The sequence below is a fragment of the Pleurodeles waltl genome, chromosome 10, assembly GCF_031143425.1.
Source record: "Pleurodeles waltl isolate 20211129_DDA chromosome 10, aPleWal1.hap1.20221129, whole genome shotgun sequence".
Classification (NCBI taxonomy): domain Eukaryota; kingdom Metazoa; phylum Chordata; class Amphibia; order Caudata; family Salamandridae; genus Pleurodeles; species Pleurodeles waltl.
In genome coordinates this window covers 897,938,028-897,954,079 of record NC_090449.1, presented here as the reverse complement: position 1 = coordinate 897,954,079, position 16,052 = coordinate 897,938,028, and the positions used below count along the sequence as shown (strand labels likewise).

General features: G+C 41.9%; 1 protein-coding gene across 1 annotated transcript in view; it reads left to right on the top strand.

The window, feature by feature from the left end:
- The first annotated feature begins 13,364 nt into the window (after nt 1-13,364).
- LOC138262009 (ranaspumin-like) overlaps nt 13,365-16,052 on the top strand; it is a 75,004-nt gene continuing 72,316 nt past the window's right edge. The window contains exon 1 of the mRNA XM_069211646.1: nt 13,365-13,468. Within this exon, the coding sequence (XP_069067747.1) occupies nt 13,420-13,468 (49 nt within the window). The 5' untranslated portion in view covers nt 13,365-13,419. The remainder of the gene's footprint in view (nt 13,469-16,052) is intronic.

Genomic DNA, 16,052 nt, shown 5'->3' with positions numbered 1-16,052 from the left:
CCTGGCTGGCAGGGTCCCAGTGACACATACACTAAAACAACATATATACAGTGAAATATGGGGGTAAAATGCCAGGCAAGATGGTACCTTCCTACAGTTGGGTAACTTTACTCCTACTTTTCAGGGTCTTGGGGTGTGGTATCTTGGACACGGTTAGTGTTTTCTTACACTCCCAGCGACCCACTACACACTACACTAGGCCTGGGGCCCATTAGTGGTTTGCATTCCACTTTTGGACTATATGGTTTCTGTTGCTCCTAGGCCTATTGTTTCCGATTGCATTCTATTGTGTTCTATAGTGTTCTTACTACTTTTCTAAGTGTTTAACTTACCTGATTTTGGTTTGTGTGTATATTTAGAGTATTTGACTTACCTCCTAAGGGAGGGTGTCCTCTGAGATACTTTTGGCATATTGTCATTAAAATAAAGTACCTTTATTTTTAGTAACTCTGAGTATTGTGTTTCTTATTATATAGTGCTATATGATATGAGTGGTATAGTAGGAGCTTTGCATGTCTCCTAGTTTAGCCTATGCTGCTCTGGTATAGCTACCTCTATCAGCCTAAGCTGCTAGAAGACAACTAATCTACTAAGAAGGGATAACTGGACCTGGCACAAGGTGTAAGTACCACAAGGTACCCACTATAAGCAAGGCCAGCCTCCTACAACAATCTCAAACCAATTTAAAAACATGGATAATATTTTAATCAATGAATTACACAAAAACTAAAAAAAATGCTGTCAGTGGAACCGGAGTTAAGAGTTTTTAAATTTGAAGGTAAAAATATAGCCGAAAGGTACAGATGCCAACCCCAGATGTTGGGTTGCACCGGTCTAGTCCGAAGTCAAAAGTTCAGGCCAACCATGATGGAGTGTAGAACGTGTACAGGTGGAGGCTAAGTCTGCTGAGAGATGTACCTTTTGCCCTTGGTGTGGGGGGCTGCACGGTGTGGTGCTGAGGTGCGAGGCTCTGCATCACATCATTTAAAGCCACCCATCAAAACCTGTGTGATGCTGTGATACATTTCTTTGCATTGCTTTGTGTCAGGTGAAGCCACTGATCAGGAGCTGCAATGTAAGAACCTGTGTTACTCTGCTCCGTGCCAGATGTAGTGAAAATTTCAGTCAAACAGGGACCTCGTAGACAGTATTTGGAGGTCAGGACTCACTCCCACAGAGGCCAGCAGAGAGTACAAGGTCAGGTCCACTTGGGTATAGTCCAATGGGAAGTAGGAGCGGTCTCTGGAACTTGTACCTATCATTCACAGAGGAGATTAACCAACTGCCCCTTGGAGTCACTCCTACTGTCCTGCGTTTAAGGAAAGCAGAACTACTTTTTCTTCAGCCTTAAAACAGTAGGACAATCCTTCTTCTGAGGCTTCACAGGTCCAGGAGTATTCAGAGTTTAGGTTCTTGGGTTGCCAATTTTATGCCCAATACCAACTAGTGGGTGGGGCCCCCCCTCTTTCTACCTCTATAACTAGTTTTGTTCAGTTCTTCCCCTTCCCCTGAGTTTGGCTCCAGTCTGTCAAAGTGAAACAAAATTCAGTCAGGACGTGGCATGAGCCACATTTGGCAGTGACAGGTTAGGCATCTCCTGAAGTCAGGATGGAATTAGGTACAGCAGTCAGGCTACCATTTGAAGCTCAGAGAGGGGCTAGGCACAACCCTGTGGGCCATCCTGCTATGAGAGGAACACCCTCCCTCACACCCAGGGACCTTGTTCACTGTCTGTGGGGAATATACATCATGCCACAGCAGAGCAATTAACATTCAGTTGACCCTGGACACCAGCAGAAAAGAGCATTTGGCTTAGGCAGGAAAATGCCAACTTTTTTCAAAGTGGCATTTTTGAAAATATTATTTAGTTCAGACTTCACCCTTAAAGATGATTTTAAATTCCAGTTAAAATGAGTGGATGAAGAAGTTCTGTAACTATTCCAAAAATTAATTTTGTACTTATTCAATATATTAAGGTAAACCAGTGTTAGAATATGGGAGACTCAGCCTTGCTGCAATGAAAAATGACTTTGGAGGTTTTTTACCGCCTGGGCATGTAAAACTTAAGTACACTTGTCCTGCCTTTTAAGGATCATGCACCCTGCCCTATCAGCATTTGGACCTATCCTAGGGGTGACTTGTAAGAATTAATAAGCATTGACAAAGCCAATAGGTTTCGCCTCTGTCTTTTTTTTCTATGTAACTGGCGTACAAGTATTCGAGAAATATTATAATAATGTTGGTTTTATTAAATTAAAAACAAACATTATTATAACATTTTTCTAATATTTGTAAGCCAGTTACATAGAAAAAAAGACAAAGTTGAAATGTAGTGCCATGCATGTAGGAAGACGGAAGACAGAAGCCAGATGATGGCAGAAGATGGGAAAAGACAGAAGATGGCAAAAGACGGGAGAAGACAGAAGACAGAAAATGGCAGAAGGCGGGAAAAGACAGAAGATGACAGAGGACAAGAGAAGATAGAAGACAGAAGATGGGAGAAGACAGGAGAGCGACATAAGACGCCATAAATGGAAGAAGACAGGAGTAGATAGAAGATGGCAGAAGAAGGAACAAGACGGAAGAAGACGGAAGAAGACAGGAGAAGACAGAAGATGGCAGAAGACGGAAAAAGACAGAAGGCAGAAGACCAAATGCTGCAGAATACCAAAGGCGGAAGAAGACAGAAGATGGACGAAGACAGAAGACTGAAGAAGACAGAAGGCGTGAGAAGACAGAAGGCATGAGAAGACAGAAGATGGAGAAGAGAGAAGACAACAGAAGAGAGAAGAGGGAAGAAAACAGAAGGCATGAGAAGACAGAAGATGTTAGAAGAGTGCAGATGTGAGATTACGGAAGATGGCATACAGTAAAGAGGACAGCAAAGACAGAAGACGGTATGCAGAAAGTAAAAAGAAAACAGACGGCAAGAAGAAAGAAAACCGAGAAGAAGGCATCAAAGAAAAAATACATCAGTGAAGTCAGTGAAGTAAGAAGATGGCATGGTGGAAGAAAAAAGAAGGCAGCAATGAAGAAAGAAGATATAGAAGATGACAACGAAGAAAGAAGACATCAGAGAAGAAAGAAGACGGCATGAAAGAAGAAAAAAGAAGTATCTTCAGAGTTGCAGCCAGTGGGAAGGACACTGAGCAGTGTCCAATAGGAAGTGGCTGGAAGGATTACTAGGTCCACAGGCAACTTGCAGGCAAGATTGGTGAAGAAGATGAAAACAACGATAGGAAGTGATTTGAAGACAACGTGCTTGCCAATTTGAAGCAGTTAAATCAGAGAGACGTTGAAGTAAGCCAATGGTAAGTTCAGGTAAGTAAAGGGCTGGTTCTATGTCCGTTTTACCTTTTTTTTTTACTCACAAAAGATTTCGCAAGCATGCGCAGAAGCGCGCGTGGAGGCAAAACTTAAAAGGAAGATTGAGGCCTGGCAGTAAGCAGGTGTGTGGGCCTAGCCCAGCCTATGGTAGGTTGGTTAACTGAAAATTCAAGTTTTCAGTGTCTTCGTGAGGAGGAAGCTCGGATATGGAGTTGGGGATTGTTCCATGCTTTAGGAGCGATCCTGATCTGATTCCGTGTATGCGTGGGATATATGAAAGTAGTACTTCTGCGGAGCAGAGTTGTCTGGATGGTTGGTTAAAGGTCTGGGTTGTTAGTGTGAGGAGTTTGAATTGAGCACTTTTGTGATTTGGAAGCCAGTGTAGTTTCCTGAGGTGAGGTGTGATGACTGTTCTAGGAGGCAAGTTGAGGGTGTATCTGGCTGATGAGTTCTGGGTGGTTTGTAGTCTTCTAATGAGTTGCTTGGTGATCCTGGGGTAGAGGGTGTTCCCATAGTCTTTTTTGCTGGTGACAAGGGTGTGTGACAGTTATTTTAGTGTTCTTGGTAGCCATTTGAAAATCTTCCTCAGCATCTTCAGGGTGTGTTGAAACAGGATGCAGTGATGGTGCTGACTTGTGCAGTCATGTCCAGTTTTTCATTGATGATTAATATCCGAGATTCCTGACATGGGTTCTGGTTGCGGGTCTGGGTTCCGCCAACCACCAGTTGGAGTCCTTTGGTAAGGTGTTCTTGCCAAGATCACTACTTCTGTCTTGCCTTTGTTGAGCTTAAGACCATTGGCTTTCATCCAGTTAGTGCCTTTCACCATTTCCATCAATCTTCTAGCCACCCTAGTCTCTATTTTTGTGTTGCTGTAAATGATATGTATTTTGATTTATTGTGACTAAGTTATTTTTCCTAAAATAGGTCCCAAGCTCAGCCTGGGACCTTGACTGTGCCAATGGACAATGATACAGTGCTGTCAATATAAGATAAAGTCAAGAGAGTTGAGCTCCAATTCTGGGTGGGTGATTTTTCACTGGCAATTATCCAAATCTGTCAAAAATAAGGTTAGAGCAATGATATGCGAAGGTCTGTTTAGCTTAAAAGTTTGAGGCACTCTTTATGACTTCTGTTTTATCTGTGCTTTCTGGATTGGGACTCAGGTATTGAAATTAAACAGTTGTAAGTAGTTGGCTAGTGTTAAATTGAAACATTTAGATGTAATTTTTGCCTGTATTATGAACAAGTTGATAGAACTGAAGACCAAGAGACAATCTAAGATAGTACAATGAAGAGCTGGTGTTTATTTCTTTATTGCTAGGCTGACAGAAGTGGAGAAGGTAAGCCAATTTTGCAATACTGAGTCTTTTACTCTAAAACCTATCTGTGATTTGGGCACGCTCTTATTTATCTCAATCCATTGTAGCAAATGGTAATGCAAGTGTTTTTTTTAAAGCTTGCTACCAGTACTTAGCATTGATCTCCCCAATAACCTTCCTTCAAGGCTAAAATGAATAATGAGTGTTTCCAAGACCCTGTGAGCACTTCAGTTCTCATAATGTCCATGCATACAGCCTCAGATCAGTCCATCACAATTTAGAAGAGCCAAAATAGCTAAGCTGGACCAAGTCTCCAAAAATCTAGATGGTTTCAATGAACAGATACTTTCATCAAATTTGCAAGTTAGATGGCTACTGAAGTCACTGAATGTCATTTTCACCATTTGAAGTTTATCTTGCCCTCCATATAATTTTAATTGATGATGGGCCCATCCTTCTAAACTGATTCCATAGCATAGTATTAATGTCTGGATTGCTAATCATGTCTCCTTCTGTAACTAATCTCCAGTCTTTTTAAACTGTGCTCTCCCTAATGATGTCGGCATTTCAGCTCTATGGCATAATCTCCTCAGTTATTATTAACTCTAAAGGTTCTTTAATTGATATTCCAGAATATTAATCTCCATAAATTTACATTAGGGCTACCATCTCTAGACATGCTTCATTTTTTATTTATATGATGACTACTTAAAGTGAACCTCATACTTAAATCTGATCATCTTAGACTTCTACCAAAGAAAGTGGTGTGACAATCACTGGCATGGGGAAAATAATAGTCAATAGGTTTATTATAACTTATCATTGCCATTTCATTAGTAGTTTTTCCTTCAACCAAAGTTTTCCAAGTGGTCCCTGTGTTTTCAGAATTAATGGCTCCAAGCCGGGTCTGGAGATTCATGTTACCCCAGAAGTTTATGGTGCATGGGACATACCTGGCTTCTGTCTCATACAAAGTTTATAGGCATTGGGAAAATGATCACTATTACTTCTGTCAAGAATAGGGAAGTGAACAATCTTATCAGAATTATGCACATTTATAAAAGTGTGAATTCAATTAGTGATTCGCCCAGTTTAATCAGTTATGAGGGCTTTTAAGAGATATTATCCATGGAAGTACAATTGATAACTCAAGCACAAAAATAATATTAATAGTGTGCATCCTATCTGCAACCAGGAGATTAAATGAACGACTGGGAATTACCCATTGCTAGTTAAAACCTTAAATGGACAAAGGTCTTCATTCTAACATTAAAGCCAATCTTAAATATTGTTAAAGCTTAGGGGTAGTAATCACTAACATATCCAGCGACAGCTGCAATTCTTACAATATTCCATTGATTTTTATTGGTTGGAAAGAACTATAATGAGACAGTAACTATCTCCTCTGTAAAAGTTCTATTTGTAGGGTCACATAAAAAACATCAATAATTCTGGAATGCTCTACTAAAATATAAGAAGAACATTCTCACTGAGAGCACCATCTCCAAAGTATTCTTTAGTTTTTAAAAGAAAAAGCTAGCATAATCTCTCTGTGCTCTTCTCTCATGTATTTAATCAGCACTTTGGCAAGGAGGGTGTTGTTGCATCATAATGATTACTGTTGAGATGAGTTTGTGAGGTGTGGGGTGTGCAGAGTAGCCAGAGAAATACAGTATTACTGTATATAGTTGCAACGTGGCATTGGGGGCTATTGAGGAGTCAAGCTGTGTGGTGAGGTGCAATGTGAGTTGTGCTGTTGTGGGAGACACTGGACTATATTGTTGTAGTATGTGATAGGGCTTGCATTCATAAAAGAGCCTGCTTGGATGATGGTGTAGTGGAGCCTGTTGAGGGTGGTGTACTATGTGTGGGATGTGCCACAAGGTTTGAGGGAAGTGTAGTGCAATGTCGAGCTCTGAAGTATGTTAGGGAGTTGAGTTCATATAGCTAGCTCACACTATGCATAAATACACTGTGTGACAATTGACTTGATCATCCTTAACCCCTTCTGTGCCCGGTACGTAATGGTTATGTCCCGCGGCACAGTGCTCCTGTGCTGAGGATGTAAACATTACAATCTGGCACTAGTCCACGGGGAGTGCAAGCATTCCCCCCATGGTCAGGGATGGAAGGGGAATCGTAAAGTGATCGGGCTGCAGAAATACCCCTTAGACACTAGGGAGTTTGTTTTTTTGTATATAAATAATGAAGGGGAGCGACCCCTTGGACAAGAGTCGCTCCCCTCGGGGGCATTTTTTATAAGGCGTTTTCTGCCCCTGGTGGCAGATCGGCCTATTTTAATTAGGCCAATCTGACCCCGGTGGGGCAGAAGCCACTAGACACCAGGGATCATTTTTAAAAAGTTGTTTTAGAGGTGGGTAGCGACCCCTTAGGCAAGGCTCATACCCGGGGGGGCAAATTGTTTTTAGGCCATTTCTGCCCCCCTGGGGGCAGATCGGCCTATTTTTATTAGGTCAATCTGCCCCCCAGGGGGGGCACAAACCACTAGACACCAGGGATTTTTTTTTGTTTTGCGACAATTTCGCTAAAGGGGAGCGACCCCATTATATAAGTTAGGGAAAATTAAGGTCTTCATTGAGATTCATAACATTCACAGCAGAAACTGCTTAAGGCACAATACAAACAAAATGAAACAAGGAGAAGACACTGCACCATGCATGCTGTGGCAACAATCCTGGTATTTGGAACTCCCTTGCCAACCATATTAGGCAGATCCCACACTCCTAGCCCATAGAAATGAACAGAACTTCTTTGTCTTAAAGAGCTTTCTTATCCATGTGTGAAGCTCAAGATGGACAATAGATGTTAATCTCCCTACTCCTGCCTTCAATTCCTCCTTCATCCCCTTAGCCTGTACTCCTTCACACTACCCATATCTTCAGAAAATGAACTGTTTTTATATATTGCTAGCAACACTATGCATGAATACACTGAGTGACAATTGACTTGAGCATCCTTAACCCCTTCTGTGCCGGGAACATAATGGTTACGTCTTGTGGCACAGTGCTCCTGTGCCGAGGATGTAACCTTACATCCTGGCACTGGCCCACGGGGAAAGTGCTCCCCCCATGGGCCTAAAGACAGGGATGGAAGGGGAATTGTTTCCCCTTCCACCGCCCCCCGGTGACATCTGATGAAGTCAGAGCGCCATTTCGCGCTGACCTCATCAGAGGTCGCCCTCATCGTGCTGGAAGCTCAGCTTCCAGAGCTATCGGAAGAGAAATGCTTGCATTTCTCTTCCGATCAAGGGTGGGAACGGGCAGAGAGACAGGAAAGGAAAGGAAAGACCTTTCCTTTCATGTCTTTCTGAGCATTTCTGCAGCCTGATCGTAAAGTGATTGGGCTGCAGAAATGCCCACTAGACACCAGGGAGTTTGTTTTTTTGTATACAAATAATGAAGGGGAGCGACCCCTTGGACAAGGGTCGCTCCTCTGGGGGGCATTTTTTTTATTGCATCTTTTCTAGCGGCAGATCGCCCTATTTTAAGTAGGCTAATCTGCCCACAAGGGGGCAGAAACAACTAGACACCAGGGATTTTTTATTTTGTTACAATTCCACTAAATGGGAGCGACCCCTTAGGCAAGGGTCCCTCCCCTGGGGGCAAATTTATTTAAGGCGATTCCTGCCTCTCTTGGGGGCAGATTAGCCTATTTTTCTTAGACCAATCTGCCCCCAAGGGGGGCAGAAACCACTAGACACCAGTGATTTTTGTTGGTGCCAATTTCACGCAAGAGGAGCGACCCCTTAGGCAAATTTATTTTAGGCCATTTCTACCCCCTGGAGGAACAGAAACCACTAGGCACTAGGGTTTTTTTGATTTTTTTTTACAGATGGGGAGCAACCCCTTACGCAAGGGTCGCTCCCCTGGGGGGAAAATTAATGTTAGAACATTTCTGCCCCCCTTGGGGCAAGATCGGCTGATGTCTATTAGGCCAAACTGACCCGGGGGTCAGAAACCACTTAGGCACCCGGGATTGGTGTGTGTGTGCGTTTTATTTGGGGGCAGCCCCTTGAGCAATGGTCACTCCCCATGGGGGCATATTACTGTTGGCCATTTCTGCCCCCCCTTGGGGGCAGATCAGCCTATTTTTTAAAGGTCCATCTTCCCCCAAGAGGGGTAGAAAGCCCAGCAGAGACTAGGGAAGATTTTTTTCAAAAAGGAGGGTGGGTGTATGGCTATACCCCCATCCCAAATAAATGGGGACAAAGCTGTTCTGCCCACCGGTGGGCAGATGGGGCAATTACCCCCGATCCACTCCCTGGGGGGGCAGAAAGACTACTACATGCCAGGGAATAAAAAAAAAATAGTGGGATGGTGGCTACCAACCAGTATGGGGATGGTTGTTCCCCCACCCCAACTGAAGGGGGTAACAGTCTTTCAGCTCTCCCCCCCGCACACTAAAACATCTTATCCCAACAGCAAGCAAGAGGACATTTGATTATTTGGGGTTTTTAGTTTTACATTTGGTCATGAGAGCTTGTCTAATTCTCAAAATTGTCCCACTTGGAATGGTGAGGGCAGCACTTTTTCGACTTTGGGATGCTGTCATGTAGAAAAATCTACGAGACCTAGACACATCTGAAAACTGAACATCTGGGTGAGCCCAGGTGGTGTGCTTCACATTCACCCGCACCATTTTCTTACTCACAATGCCCTGCAAACCTGCACATTTTCCCCACATTTTTGTGATGGAACCTTCCGGAATCTGCAGGGATCCATGAAATTCCTACCACCAAGCATTGTCGCATCTACACCAATAAAAATTCTGCCCCACTTGTCAGCCTAAAATTTTTTTTTTCCAAACTGCCTTTTTGGACCCGATTTGGTTTCCCCTCAATTTTGACATGTTTTTGGCTCTTCCCTGTCACAGGCACTTGGCCGACCTACACGAGTGAGGTATCATTTTAAAGGGAGACTGAGGGGAACGTTGAGTAGTTGGAAATTAGTGCTGGTGCGGTGAAATTTTTAATTTTTTTTTAGCTAAATTTGAGGTTTTCTGCAGATTCTGGGTAAGAAAACACTAGGGAATCCACACAAGTCACACCTCCCTGGACTCCCTTGGGTGTCTAGTTTTCAGAAATATCTGGGTTTGGTAGGTTTCCCTAGATTCCTGCTGAGCCCATGACCAAAAACGCAGGTGCCCTCCCCCGCAAAAACAGATAGTTTTGTATTTGATCATTTTGATGTGTCCACATATTGTTTTGGGGCATTTCCTGTTGCGGGCACTAGGCCTACCTACACAAGTGAGGTACCATTTTCATTGAGAGACCTGGGGAAACGCTGAGTAGAAGGAAGTTTGTGGCTCCCATCACATTCTAGAACTTTGCAGCACCTAAAGGTGAGGAAAAAAGTGTTTTTTTTGTCATATTTTGAGGTTTGCTAAGGATTCTGGGTAACAGAACCTGGTGACAGTGCCACAAGTCACCCCATCCTAGATTCCCCTAGGTGTCTAGTTTTCAGAAATGTTCAGGTATGCTAGGTATTTATAGGTCCCAGATGAGCTAAAGGCCAAAATCCACCCATAGTCACTTTGCAAAAAACAGGTCAATTTTCTTTGGGAAAATGTGATTTGTCCATGTTGTGTTTTGGGGAATTTCCTGTCGCGGGCACCAGGCCTACCCACACAAATGAGGTACCATTGTTGTCAGGAGACTTGGGGGAATGCTGGGTGGAAGGAAATTTGTGGCACCTCTCAGATTCCTGAACTTTCTATCACTGAAATTTGAGGAAAAAGTGTTTTTTTGCCAAATTTTGAGGTTTGCAAAGGATTCTTGTAACAGAATCTGGCGAGAGCCCCACAAGTCACCTCATTCTCAATCTCCCTAGGTGTCTAGTCTTTAAAAATGTATAGGTTTGCTAGGTTTCCCTAGGTGCCGACTGAGCTAGATGCCAAAATCCACAGCTAGGCACTTTGCAATAAGCGGTCAGTTTTCTTTGGGAAAATGTAATGTGTCCACGTTGTGTTTTAGGGCATTTCCTGTTGTGAGCACTAGACCTACCCACACATGTGAGGCACCATTTTTATCAGGAGACTTGGGGGAATGCTGGGTAGAAGGCAATATGTGTCTCCTCTCAGATTCCAGAACTTTCTATCACTGAAATTTGAGGAAAAAGTGTTTTTTTGCCAAATTTTGAGGTTTGCAAAGGGATTCTTGTAACAGAACCTAGCGAGAGCCCCACAAGTCACCCCATTCTGAATCTCCCTAGGTGTCTAATCTTCAAAAATTTATAGGTTTGCTAGGTTTCCCTAGGTGCGGGCTGAGCTAGATTTCAATGTAAAAATGTGATGTGTTAATGTTGCATTTCCTGTCGCGGGCATTAGGCATACCCACACAAGTGAGGTACCATTTTTATCAGCAGACTTTGGGGAACACAGAATAGAAGAACAAGTGTTATTGTCCCTTGTCTTTCTCTTCCTTTTATCCTTCCAAATGAAAGACAGTGTTTAAAAAAGACGTCTATTTGAAGAAATGGCCTATAATTCACATGCTAGTATGGGGACCCCGGAATTCAGAGATGTGCAAATAACCACTGCTTCTCAACACCTTTTCTTGTGCCCATTTTGGAAATACAAAGGTTTCCTTGATACCTATTTTTAACTCTTTATATTTCACCAAATGAATTTCTCTATGACCCAGTATACAATGAAAACCCATTGCAGGGTGCAGCTCTTTTATTGGCTCTGGGTACCTAGGGTTCTTAATGAACCAACAAGCCCTATATATCCCCGCAACTAGAAGAAAACAAGGACACAAATGGCTCTTTTGTTCACCTCAATTTCAATATTTCTTTCTTTTAGCTGTTTTTTCAGTAGGGAAACCTTGAAGGATCTACACAAATGACCCCTTGCTGAATTTAGAATTCTGTCTACTTTTCAGGAATGTTTAGCTTTCCGGGATCCAGCACTGGTTTCACACCCATTTCCGTCACTAACTGGAAGGAGGCTGAAAGCACAAAAAATAGTAAAAATGGCGCATGTCCCAGTAAAATGCCAAAATTCTGTTGAAAAAATGTGGTTTTCTGATTGAAGTTTCCCTGTTTCTGAAAGCTGGGAAGATGGTGATTTTACCACTGCAAACCCTTTGTTGATGCCATTTTCTGGGAAAAAACACAAGCTTTCTTCTGCAGTCCTTTTTTCTCATTTTATTTTTAACGAAATTTTAGCTGCATTTTGGCTAATTTCTTGGTCTTCTCCAGGGGAACTCACAAACACTGGGACCCTCTAGAATCCCTAGGATGCTGATAAAAAAGGACGCAAATTCGCCGTGGGTAACTTATGTGAACAGAAATTTATGAGGGCCTAAGTGCAAACTGCCCCAAATAGACCAAAAAAAAAAGCTCTGCAGGGGAAAAGGCCTGGCAGCAAAGGGATTAAAGAATGTTCAGTCTTGTTTCTCCTTGCTTAGTCAGTAGTGCATTGTTGTCCTTAGGAGATCACAAAGGAGACCCAAAGGTATGGGCAGTAACACAAAGTAAGACAAAGAATGTATTACATGCTCAACATAAAGAGATATAGGGGGTTATTACAACTTTGGAGGAGGTGTTAATCCGTCCCAAAAGTGACGGATATGCCACCAGCCATATTACGAGTTCCATAGGATATAATGGACTCGTAATACGGCTGGTGGTATATCCGTCACTTTACCGTCACTTTTGGGACAGATTAACACCTCCTCCAAAGTTGTAATAACCCCCATAGTTTTAGCGATACAGGAAATAGAAGCATAAAAGTAAAGTGGTGTAGTGTTAGAGTTGAAAGGTAGCTGGGAACTGCAGTAATGTTAGCCAGAGTTCTACCTGTGAATTCGCAAATGAGAACATTGCTTTCTAAGTCTGAGATTTAGTAAATGATCATCAGCCATCCTGCATACTATATCTCAGTCAATATAATTGGTGTTAGAGCGGCAATGAATCGGGAGGGCAGAATTATCGTTTTTGGACTGGAGTCACTGTGAAATTCTCTGGATAGACTGAGAACATATTTGTTAGAGGCACAAAATTGACTTATGCAGGGTATGGGTCTTGTGCTGCACTCCGACGCATGAAAATCTTTCATCAAATATTTTTACTCTGTGCTTCCTTAGCTTCCATTGATACCCTGGGGAAGGGGCACTTACAATTGCAAATACCAAGCACACTCCTCTAGTTGAAACCAAAAAGGTAAGTGGATTAAAAAAGGCTTTCCAGATTAGGATCTCATGGGCAAGATGATAAGGTTTGTGAAACGCAGTGGATTTCTGCCAGTAATGAGGACACTTTGCCACGCTCTTACTGCTGAGAGTGACTACTTATCCCTCTAACAATAAACAAATCATTGGCATAGAAAATACACATACGTAATTCCATAGGACATAGCTCCAAATACTTTCAGTTACAATAGACAACAGGATGGAAAAAGAGAAGATTAAAACTGGATCTGTGAGATTTGAGACTTAATGACTCCTTTAACAAATATTGACATGTTCCTTATGCCTACATGCTCTTTACACAAGGAACAACAAATAGAGACATGCCAGTCACACCACAAACTTTATTAATTGGTGAAAAAAGCTATTGTGTGTAAGAGGCCTTTGCAGTTATCCTTGAAAGAACTTTTTGGCAAAACTGAATTGTAGAAAGTGGATATTTGATCCATCTTGTGATGATCTGGGAGGAGTGTCCATTGATGCTTCTAGTATAAAAGTAGGTGTCAGAGATAGGTAAATCCACCAGCATCTGAAGAGTCAATACCTATCCATCACTTAATCATGAAGATCGGTGTGGTGTTCCTGCTCGTGGCCATTAGCGGTTGCTATGGTAAGCATTCTTTTTTACCACAGAGCTGCACTGTGCTGGATGGAAACAACAGGCAGCAACATACCTACTAATATTTGGCACTTCTGCTCCATTACCAGTGCTGGCTTACACCCACCTTTTAACGAAGTGTGTCCCTAGCATAGGTTTCATACTGGAATGGTATCATTCCAGTACAAGGTACTTTGCTCAGGCATAGCTTAAATCTTTTCCCACGTTTCTGTGTGTGTGCTGTGCAGTGCAGGACAGATGCAATGTGAATAAAGTTAGGAAAAATAACAAATAAAAAACATTACCACTTGTTAGCACCAGCCTCAAGCAGTCATTGCTTTTGGCAAAGGTCTATCTACCATTGTTATGAGCTTTACATGAAAAATGAAAAACCATGGATGGTAACAGGGGAATTCCCGCATATCACCAATGAGATGCCCGCTACAGGTAAAGTAATCCAAAGTAGCACACAGGCTCCTTAAGTTACTTTCAGGGGCAGAGTCCAGCACAAAAATATAAATACTCTGTCAGCCCTCTGCTCCATTTTGCATCACCTTTTGTGACTGCGAACTATTACAAAGCAGCAATTAATCTGTAAAAGAATAAAAGCAATGTTCAAAATTTTGTTCAGAAAGCATTCGGCCTGCGCTATCAAAGATCAGGGTGTTGAATGCCAAGGCTGCATAGTCTTGCTTCCGCCTCATGTCTCTTTGATCCACCACCATACACTCCCTGCCTCTTTATCTCTTGCAGGTTTTTTTTTATCCCTGTGGTCTCCCTTAATCATTTTTTTAGTCTTTTTATTCTTCTTTCCTCCTTTTGTGGTTTTCTCTCACTTGCTCTGGATCAAAGTCTCTTAATGCAAATTAAGTGCCAGGACCCTAAAATGAGTGCCAGTGAGCCATACCTGCTCAAATTAAGCACTGGTTCATAGTGTTGCTAAATCTCCACTCTTGATAGCATATTCTACCTTCCTTTGCAACTGTTACTTTGACTCAGACATTGCATTCCATGAACAGTGACAGACTATACATCTCAGCAGGTTTTTGGGTGGAGTAGCTCTTTGTGGAGTGAATGCTTTTTATTTCTGTTTCAGAGCAGTGTTTCACAATATCCACATAAAGAATGTTTGCAAACAATGAATATCAATGGAATTCATCTATGGTCACAACATTTATTTTGAATATCTAGAATTGATCTGGCCCCTCGAGAACCTACATTGGACACCCCTGTCCTAAAGTGTACAATGTGCATACAAAATGGCATACTGTAGAGGCGGAGACAACCTAAGATGCTTATTGCTACTCTTTCAATACCAGCTGTAAGGCCAAGAAATGGTGCTTTTCTTTGGTGTTAGATGTATGTATACCATAGTGTACAGTCCTGGCTATGTGTGAAGTATAGATTATGATGGGTCCATATTATCCACTGCCCAGGGGATTCTGTGGGCACATTCTATAGTAACAGCACAATGGATAATTGAGCGAGCCTGAGGATTCTACTGAAAAGTAAAACACAAAAAGAGCAGCATCAGAGCATGTGACTCTCAAGCCTCAAGCTATCAAGAGACTTTTTGCTTTATTGCAATTGTATTTATATAGCACTTACTACCCCTGACGAGGCGTCAAAGCACATTTCTGTGAGTAGCACGCTACTCCGAAACCTAAAAGGCATTAGTGGGGGATTAGTATAGGGAAATATGAGTACAGTATTAGTATTAGTATTAATATGAGTTAATTTGAGAGGAGGATATGTGAGTTTGTTAGTTGGATTGACCAGAGTAATGGGAAGATAGAGGAGGATAGAATTCAGAAGTGTTAATTGGAAGTTTATAGCAATAGGATGAGGGATGGGATGAGTAAAGGAAAGATGGAGGAGGGAGGAGTATATGGAAAGGGGTTAGGGAGATCATAGTAGCAAAAGGGGTTTAGGATGAGTCAAAGGTGAGATAAATGAGGATGAATTTAGTAGGGTTGTTTGGGAGATCAAAGTAGTAAATAGAGGTGTGGAGTGAGCCAGGAGCGGTAGAGGAGGGAAGAGCTTAGACATGGTTATTTTTGTGACCAAAGTAGTAGAATGGGTTTGGGATGAGTCACGGTTAAGATAACATTTGTTCATTGTGATATAAAAAAAGAAAGCAGGGATTGATAGGTATCTAATATAACAACTTATCTAGGAGCTATGCAATGACCTATGAACATGTTAAGCATAGAATAATATTCACATATATATCTATATATATGTATATACACACACATATATACATACACACATGCATACACACAAATATATATTTAACGATGGATAAATATATATTTGTTAAACAGTCTTAAAGAGTGTGTGTATAAGTTATTATTATAAAATAGCAGCTATACATATTTCTTAAAGAACTATACATGTCTAGAATATACACATAATAAAATTATAAACATTTATCAACACAGGCATATGCAGTCCATTGCTGTTTGGATATGGTGGTTATGATGGAAAGAGCAAACTCTTGAGTAGTTTTCTGAAGACAAGATAGTTATCCGTGGATCTTATATTTGGGGGTAATGAATTCCATAGTTTGGCTGCTTGAACAAAGAAGGATGTA